This window comes from Mchenga conophoros, linkage group LG11 (genome assembly GCF_057382185.1).
Source record: "Mchenga conophoros isolate Kocher_MC1m ecotype Shallow Benthic linkage group LG11, M_conophoros_male_GT1.1, whole genome shotgun sequence".
NCBI classification, from domain to species: Eukaryota; Metazoa; Chordata; class Actinopteri; order Cichliformes; family Cichlidae; genus Mchenga; species Mchenga conophoros.
The window spans coordinates 25029116-25038382 of record NC_140536.1 but is presented as its reverse complement, the minus strand read 5'-3'; the positions used below and the strand labels follow the sequence as shown (position 1 = coordinate 25038382).

At 38.2% G+C, this 9267-nt stretch overlaps 1 protein-coding gene across 1 annotated transcript; it reads left to right on the top strand.

Annotated features, from left to right (window-relative positions):
- The first annotated feature begins 469 nt into the window (after positions 1–469).
- Positions 470–9259, top strand: ing4 (inhibitor of growth family, member 4). Its single transcript, XM_085291783.1, has 8 exons — positions 470–617; positions 1042–1113; positions 2083–2249; positions 2360–2474; positions 2569–2680; positions 2790–2934; positions 8310–8371; positions 8478–9259. Exons 1-8 carry the CDS (start codon positions 581–583, stop codon positions 8515–8517), a joined length of 750 nt encoding a protein of 249 aa, XP_085147909.1. The 5' UTR covers positions 470–580; the 3' UTR covers positions 8518–9259.
- The last annotated feature ends 8 nt before the right edge of the window (positions 9260–9267 follow it).

The following is a 9267-nucleotide window of genomic DNA, read 5'->3' as shown; positions in this document are numbered from 1 at the left end:
TTTGTGTGGGCTGAGATTTTACTTTCAAAGAAAACACAGTAATGATCAGACAGGCCCACATCAGACACAGTAACCTTTGAAATGCTCAGGCCTTTGGAGATCAGTAGGTCAAGAGTGTGTCCTCTATTATGTGTGGCCTCTGTTACATGCTGAGTCAGCCCAAAGTTGCCCAGAGTGTTACTCAGGTCTTTAGTCCCTTTGTCCTGAGGGTTGTCCACATGAATGTTAAAATCCCCAGCAATAATTACACAGTCAAAATCAACACAGATCACAGACAGCAGTTCACTGAGGTCATTAAAAAAGTCTGTGCAGTATTTGGGAGGCCTGTAACTATAATATAGATTAACTATAATAACCTTGATAAAAATACAAAAGACCATCTCTAAACGGAGTACATCTTGGACGCTCTTGCATACCTGTTATTGTTTATTACCTGTATGATAATTTGAGTATTACACCTGTAATTGGCCGTACTTTGGATGGCAGTTGATTCTTCCTTCGGTGTTGGGTGCGCTCTGGAGATAACCAATCAGATCAGCTCTATCTCGGTCCGGAAGCTGTGTTGTTTACATTTTCCAAGATGGCGGCGGGAATGTATTTGGAGCATTATTTGGACAGTAAGTGAATTTGCATGTGTTTCTGACGCATTGAAAAACATTCTTAGTCGTTTTATAGTTTAATTTCTTTGTGTAGTGTATCTCCTGATCAGCTTCAGCGCGGAAGGGAATGTTCTAACGGTTTCCTAACGGTTAGCGGTTTAGGCTCAGTCTATTTGCTGGAATAGCGCGTCGCAAGGGAGCAAAGAAAGGCTCGCAAGCATCCTGTATTGTATTGCCACTACTGGCACAAGTTAAATGCAGTTAGCATTCATAGTCAGCTGTATTTGTGCCACTTGTTGTTTAATGGGGTGCTTGAGAATTTTAAAGCTTAACCGAAAAAGCATCACTTCAGACATTAGATTGAGCTAGCCAGTGTTGTTATTTCATTGTTTCGTGTTGATGTCTTAAAAATCTTTGTTCTCCTGCCTTCCTGCCACACCAGGCATAGAAAACCTGCCCTTCGAGTTGCAGAGGAACTTTAATTTGATGAGGGATCTAGATCAACGCACAGAGGGTAAGCTCAGTGAACACGGATCTTCATTAACCCACAAAACACGGTCCTTAAATGGAGGTAAATGGGTTACCCCCACACAGGGACCCCAACGAAAGTCCGAGGAATCATTAGATTACTAACGAAAAAAAGCCCCTAATTATTATTATTATTATTATTATTATTATTTGTCTTGTTCTTCTTTAACACTTGGATGTATTTTTATTTAGTGCTCTTACATTGACACAGCTCGAACCCTATCTTAATGTGTGATGAGGAGTCACATAATAACATTTTTAAGTCATCTTTATTTAAATATTATTTTTAAACCCCAAAACAAATAAATGATCAAAATAAAATAAATAAAAATAATATTAATAATAATAACAATAATAATTATACAGAGTGAAAACAATTAGGTGTGTTATTATGTATTTATATGTGCTAAGCAAAAACATTTTTAAAGGTTTGGTTGTGGTTAGTGCTGTCTACTTACAGCAAGTAGGTCCTGGGTTTAAATCCAGTTGAAGTCCTTCTGCCTGAAGTTTACATGTTCTCCTCGTACTTGTATGGGTTCTCTCCGGGTGCTTTGACGTCTTCCCACAGTTCAAAGACATGCATGGAGTTAGATTAATTGGTGATTCTAAATTTGTTGTCCGTCTGTCAGTGTTGTGCTGGGTGTATCCTGCTTTTGGCAGCTGGGATAGGCTCAAGCCACCCCAGCAACCAGAAACAGATAAGGAGAAGAAGATGAATGTATAGAACCCAAAAGTTTATTAACATTTTTGAAGCCTTAAGATCATAATTTACTGTTTTAGGTTGCTGGTTTTATGCTTGTTAAATAAGAAAACTGAATATCCAATTGTGTTATTTTCAAAAACATTTTGACATATTTGTGTGAGGTATTAAAATTATCTTTGTAATTACAGACAGCGTTGTTTAGAAGTTCTTCTCATCTTTTTTTTTTTTTTTATTTTATTTTTTTTTGTTTAGATCTTAAAGGCCAGATAGACTCTCTGGCTAAAGAATACACTGCCAATGCCCGGACTCTCTCCTCTGAGCAAAAGCTGTCCATACTGAGGCAGATCCAGCAGTCATACAGTAAATGCAAGGAGTTTGGAGATGACAAGGTGCAGCTGGCCATGCAGACCTATGAAATGGTTGGTATCTTAGAAAATAAACATATTTTAGATACATGTTTATTGGGAGAAAATAACTTGAAAAATACACTGCCCTGTATTTAAGTAAGCATGGCCTGAATTTTGTGTAGGTGGATAAACACATCAGACGTCTGGACACGGATCTGGCTCGGTTTGAGGCTGACCTGAAGGAAAAGCAAATCGAGAGCACAGACTATGATTCCACCTCTAGTAAGGGGAAGAAAGGTGGGTTAACACTGTATTTGCCCACAGTTATGTGCTCAGTTAAGTAAATCCAAACTCAATATAATGCGTGTCTTGCATGCTTTTGTAATCCCAGGAGATTCCAGGCAAAAGGAGAAGAAGGCAGCTAAAACGAGGTCTAAAGTGAAGAGTTCAGATGAAGACAGCAGTCCTAAGAGTGCACAGAAGAAAGTGAAACTCCTTCAGCCGTACGTTGTGCATTGTTTTGCTTTTGATGGTCTCGTCATTGTTGTTTTTTTTTCCTTTTAAGTTAGTGTCATACTCTTTTTCTCACATACAACATTTTTTAATCATCAGAGGAGAATTCAACAGCCCTTCTTCCAACTTTGGGAACGTGCACCCATCCGATGTGCTGGATATGCCAGTGGACCCCAACGAGCCCACCTACTGCCTATGTCATCAGGTCTCCTATGGCGAGATGATCGGCTGTGACAACACTGATGTGAGTTTTGTATTAAAATGCCCTCTTACAGTCAATCAGAGGACACATGAGATTGGTATGGACATTTACATTTAATGTTGATGAATGTGTGTTGTCGTTTGTACAGTGAACCTGCTTAGAAAATTATAAAATTTGAAAGGGTACATGGTTTAGAGCACAAGTAATGATTCAGTAAAAGGACTAGATGTTATAGTCCCTGATAATGCATTTCTTTGAATGGAGAGAATCTTGAGGAAAGGCAGCCCAGGAACTTTACCAGCAACACATATCGTTGTGTGCCTCAACTTTTTTGTATTGTATTGTATCTTTATTTCAGACATATACAGAAAAAAAAAACTTTCGGTCTTTTACCCAAGCAAATCTGCAATTTTTTGGTAGATTAGAGATTTGATCTAGATTATCATATTAAGATTTGGGACACATCGTCAGTAGTGGACCTTGGATTCATCAGGTGTTTCGCCCATTATCACTAGACACCCTCGTCCAATGAGGGCCTACCAGGGTTGCTCAGGCCACGGAGTGTGTCACTAGTTTATGTTAAATTGTTATTTCTCTTCTTCTTTCTTCTGTTTAGTTTTCTACAGTTTATTTTCTCCTATCTATTCACTACAACTGAGAAATAATACTTACCTCTTTAGCATTTATGGAGCCTCACTTCTTCAAAGGGATAGAAAAGGTGATAGAGAGAAGTAAGAGAAAAGGGATAAGATAGGAGAGAGGAGAGCCGGAAGGGGGGCGCACGATCTGGCTTCCCACACCTCCCTGCCGGATCGGGCTGTACGCTCTTCCTCCCTACTGCCTCCTAGAAAAGGGAAGAAGAGCGGAATATTTTCTTTTCTCTCACAGTTAGCTGGACTGCCTTTGCTGCCCAAGTGAAGTCAGCCCTTTTTAACTGGTCCTCTCAGCAGTGTTAGCTAATTCTCTTATAGCCTGTCGTTGTGCCTGTCTGATCCCAATCTCTCTAAGCAGTTTTGCTGTTGTACTGGCAACAAAGCCCCTGCACCCCAATTCCACCGGGCGCACCTTGATCTTCCAACTTCTGTCCTCTGCTTCAGCTGCCAAGTTGGCATACTGCAGCTTCTTACGCTCAAATGCTTCCTCGATTGCTTCCTCCCATGGTACCGTCAGCTCAATGACGTACGCAAGTTTTTGGGAGTTAGACCAAACGATAATGTCTGGTCGCAGAGCACAACCAAATCAATTTTATAACCCACTTCAAGTGTCATAATATAAAGGCAAATCATACAGAGTAACAGAAACAAGAACTGGTGTTCTGAACGCTTTATATATTTTCTGGTGTTTTCTGGCTCTTTTCACTGGAGAAAAGAGCATTTCTGTGTAAACACACAAAGGAGGCTGGACCACAGAGAGTCTTGGGATGCTTTCTTTGCAGTTGCTTCATTTAGCTTGTGACAGTTGTCTTTTGGCATAAGTTGAAATGTCCCTTTTTATTGTCTTTACTGAACTTGAGAGGGAGATGTCCGGTTGTTTGGGTTCAATGTGCTGTCCTTATCCACATATCCACTGATCCCATTTTGTTTGGCAATAACAAAATTAAATATATTAATGATTGCCCACTTTTATTTGAGTTTTGTTCTGCTGTTTCAATACGAACCAAATTAAAAGAGGTTTGGTTATAGTGAAATACTCACACACATCCCTCTGATGTCCTCGGAACCACCAAACACAGGGAAACAGTTTTGTTTTTTTTCATTTAGTGCTTATGGTCGGTATATTTTTAACTTGGCGGCAGTTACATGTGTTTGTTTTAACCAGTTACAGTATGTCAGGGTTCGTACGGGTGCTTGAAATCCTTGAAAATGCTTGAATTTTAATGTTGTCTTTTCAAGGTTTGAAAAGTGCTTGAATTTCAGATGTGGTGCTTAAAAGTGCTTGAAAGTGTAACTGTATTTCATTCACCACAAATAACTATCTGATTGAACAGTTTTCTTATCAGATAGAGAAATAAAATGAGTCGCAAAATGTAGAGGCAAAATTTCCCCGCCTGGCTGCCTTGTGTCTGTTTCAATATGTGACCCCGCCCCTCCCTCGGACAGTCGGGGATGTGTGCGCTAACATACCTGTTGGTCGTTGTTTTAATAAGTGTTTGATGGAAAACAACAATGGCGGAGTTTGCGCTCTCCAGTCGCATGATAGGTGAGTCCTAGTAAATAATTTTCCAGTACGTGTACGTTACACATGCTATTTTTAAAAAATTATGATTATTATTTTGCTAGCTATCAAACTCGCTGGAGAAATGATTGAAACGCACTGAGTGTGATGCAGTATGGCAGCGCTATTATGGAATATGCTGTGAACTTAGCTAACATTACTTAGCAGTCATATGAGTTAATTTACTCAAGTGAAAGCTTTAAACATTAGCCTGATACATAACTAGCTAACTTGGCTTTCTGGTTAACCCTCTGGGGTCGACAGACCCAGAGTCTCCATTTCAACTTGGGTCGAACGTGCGGACTTCAAACTATATACCAGTGTTTAAATTGTGTTGATAGGCCACGTAAAACCGATGTTTTTTGTTTTTAATAAAACAGTGGCGTTTACTCCAGGAAGAAACGGTAAAAACGGCCTTTTCTAAGGAGAGCGCTAGCAAACACGCTTTGATTGTGAGTGAAAAACAACAGTCATTGGTGAAAAAAGAAAAAACACTCCTTCCCTATTGGTGGAAAAATGTACCACGTTGACCAATCAAAAAAAATGATATGGCAACATGTGGCATTTGGTTGTTTGGGAAGAGAGGGAAGTTTTAGGAGTGAGCGAAAGAGAGAGAGAGAGACAGTTTTGATACATGAGAAATTTGTGAGGTTTACCGTGTTTGGAGTCTCATGTTAGTGTGTTGTCTTGTGTAGTTAGTGTGTAGTGTAGTCGTTGTTTTGTTTTGTGTGTCAGTTCTACTAGTAAATGTGACAGTAGCTGCAAAAAAGCCACCAAAGGCAGATTGCAGTGTAAACGCTGTGTGACACACCTGCTGTCAGACCTGCAGGTTTATCCCTGTACTGTTCTCATCTGTGTTATAGTGGACACAAACTATTTTTTGGAGTTGCATAAATAATTTTTGTGCCTTCTTATTTGATGCAGAACACCTGATTGTTCTGTAAATAGTTTGAAATGGTTATATAAAAAACATCTCAGCCTTGGCTGCATTTTTAGGTAAATAGTACCATATAACTTTTTTGTTTGCAAAACCTGTGCATATTTTTAAAAATTTACAATTTCTATTTGCATTTCAAGTTATGAAAATGATTCGTTAAACATGCCTGTGGTTTTTGCAGTCAAAAATATCACTTTCTACTCGTATTTTAAATTTTGTCTGAATTTAGATAAATTGTGCTGATACAGTTTGTCAAAATGAGAAAATAACAGATTGGCAAGATAAACAGTTTTTAAAGTTGAAATATAGAGGCCAAATCAAAAGTAGTCAAAAACGGCCAATTATACCCTGGACCCCAGCTTTTTGGAGTATTTGAAATAATGGTAATATGAAGGACCGATCCAATGGTCACAAAGAATAGCCACTTGTTTCTGTGCCATCAGTTCCCCGGCTTTCATTCAAAATGTGTTTATCTTCAGCACCTGCACATTAAACTACTTAAAACTCATACATGTCTTCAAGCTCACACCGAGACCTGTGGGGCACAATCAGCCACTGAGACAGTACACACATTTATATGTGTATTTGTATATGAATATTTCATACTTTAAGGCTGCCTGTTTATTTAAGGGAGATGAACAAAATACATTGGAATTGTACATAATAATATCACAGATGATAAATTCAATAGATTTTAAGTAGATGCTTGTGCATTCTTAAAGTCTTATATGTTGAATTGAACTATGTTATCTGAAAAGCTTGAAAAGGGACCTTGAAAGTGCTTAAAAAGTGCTTGAATTTGACCCTGAAAAAGACGTATGAACCCTGGTATGTGGAAAGCTTTTTTTTCCAAGATGTCTGGTCTTGTCAGTTTTTAGCTTATTCTACAGGGGAAGAATGTTCATAATCAGACACATCAAGGAAAGGAGCATAAAAAAGAGAAGAAAATGAGGCTGCATTAAAAAAATACAGCAGCTGCTTTAGTAGTTTATACCTGTTCAGCTGTTCATTAATGCAAAGAACTAATTAGCCAGCCAATGACAGCAACTCAATGCACGTAGCTAAAAGTGCTTGCTCATAGGGGGTCATATGATTGTTGGGTTTTTCTCTGTATCTATGAAGCGCCTTGAGGCGACTTATGTTGTGATTTGGCGCTATATATATAGACACAAGAATTTCACTCACATGTGCTGTACCAATGTACCTGCACATGTGATGTGACAATAAAAGTGATTTGATTTGATTTGATATATAAATAAAATTGAATTGAATATGGTCAAGGACCTGCTGAAGTTCCATCTGAGCATCAGAATGTGGAAGAAAGTTGAATTAAGTGATTTGGAATGTGACATCATCACCATCGTGGAGCTTCATGGATATGCAGCTGACAAATCTGCAGCAACTGTGTGACGCTATCATGTCATTTCGGACCAAAATCTCTGAGAACGTAATCAACACCTTGTCTTTGTGCCACAAAGAACTAAGCAGCTCTGACGGCAAAAAGAGGTCTAACTTGGTACTAGCAAGGCCTACCTATTAAAGTGTCTGGTGAGTGCACATTTATGCAATAAAGGCAAAGCCAGAGGATTGTGGAAAGTGGTTTAATATGTAGTAAATCACCTTCTAGTTCTAATTTCCTGTTACTTATTTGCTTATAATGGCGTTTTAAGTGGATGGAGCCCTGCTATTATCAGATTTAAAGAGCCATCTGTACATCTTAACAAAGGAAGAGAGGTTGCATTTGGAAGTGAGTAAATGACAGTGTGTCCCTTTGTGACATTTAATAAAGCACACAAAATGTGGTACCTTCACTGGTCCCTTTAATGAAGGAATGATATTATTTATTTTAATATCAATAAATACCATCCACATATCAAAAAAGGTCACGACAGTATAATTGTATCATACAGAGCTGACTCTGCGAGCATTAAATCAGATTAATAATAAAAAATAGAAGCTGAAATGGTATTATGTGTCTGTTATACTTTATAAAGTGCATGTACAGGCTCTCTCTTACATACATTTCCAAGATGCTAACCATAAATTAAGGTGCTGCAGCCCGGTGCCTCGCTGTGTGGATAAGGTCACAGATGGCAGTGTGACTGATTTATTAGCAGAAGCCACACTGTGAATATTACATGTGATGGCTCTTTTTGAACAGATTGTTCTCCATCATGTGTTCTAGAAAAATTTGATTTTTGTCTGTCCCAACTGCTTCACTTGCACAACACTTACCAGTATTTTGTCTGTTTTTGTTTTTTTCCAGTGCTCCATTGAGTGGTTCCATTTCGCATGTGTGGGGCTGACAACCAAACCGAGAGGCAAATGGTAAACAAAACTAAAAGAAATTGAGACTGTGATCTAATTTCACAAATGTGTTCAATAAGAGTGTTGAAAGTGTGCACCCTCACCACTCTTCATTTATGCTATGCAGGTACTGTCCACGGTGCTCTCAGGACAGAAAGAGGAAGTGAGAACAAATGGTTGTCCTGGAACGAAACACGGACTCTGATCAGATGGAAAATGAGAAGAATATTTCTTCATTAGTTACTAGAACTTTTTGTTTCTCATCTTCCTTAACATTTGGTGCTTTTTAAATTTCAGTTTACGTACTTGCCTTGGTCTGATGCAGAGTGTTTGAAGGAGCCAAGTGTTACAAATGTATTTAAATTTTGTTTTGTTTTGGGGGTTTTTTTGTTTGGTTTTTTTTAATGGTTAACACTAATTTTGAGTTTTTGTTGTTACCTTTGGTGCTCTTTTTGTGACTTTTTTTTTTTTTTTTACATTTTATCTTCTGAGTGATTAATAAACACTATAACTGCCCATAATGGTATGACATTTGAATTTTCCACGATACTCTATACCGTATTCACATGTACAACTACAAAATTATATTTTCTTCCAAAAAAAAAAGACCATGGATGATTTGATGCTTTGTCATATGGTTAGTTTCTTGTGCTTAGCCTTGGAACACTAGTTTAATTTTTCGATATAAGAAGAGGGCAAATTACAAAAAAAAAAATGCTGCACCTTGACAGTATTAGTCACCTGTGGTAGTGAATTGAACCATTTCATTTTAACATTTGACTGAGTGCTGCATAGGAAGTAAGAATTTTTTTTTTAAAGTATTGTCATTTCTGTAGCTGAAATATTGGTACCGGGGAGAGGGGGTGATTGTGTTTCAATCATTTGAATACAGCTACTACCTCAAAAACCTTTTCTCT

Bases quoted from the DNA above. Each gene is read 5' to 3' on its own strand.
- ing4 (XM_085291783.1), top strand. From the start codon at position 581: ATGGCGGCGGGAATGTATTTGGAGCATTATTTGGACA. The intron at 2,935-8,309 runs GTGAGTTTTGTA...GTTTTTTTCCAG, and splicing joins TCGGCTGTGACAACACTGAT to TGCTCCATTGAGTGGTTCCA. The intron at 8,372-8,477 runs GTAAACAAAACT...TATGCTATGCAG, and splicing joins ACCAAACCGAGAGGCAAATG to GTACTGTCCACGGTGCTCTC.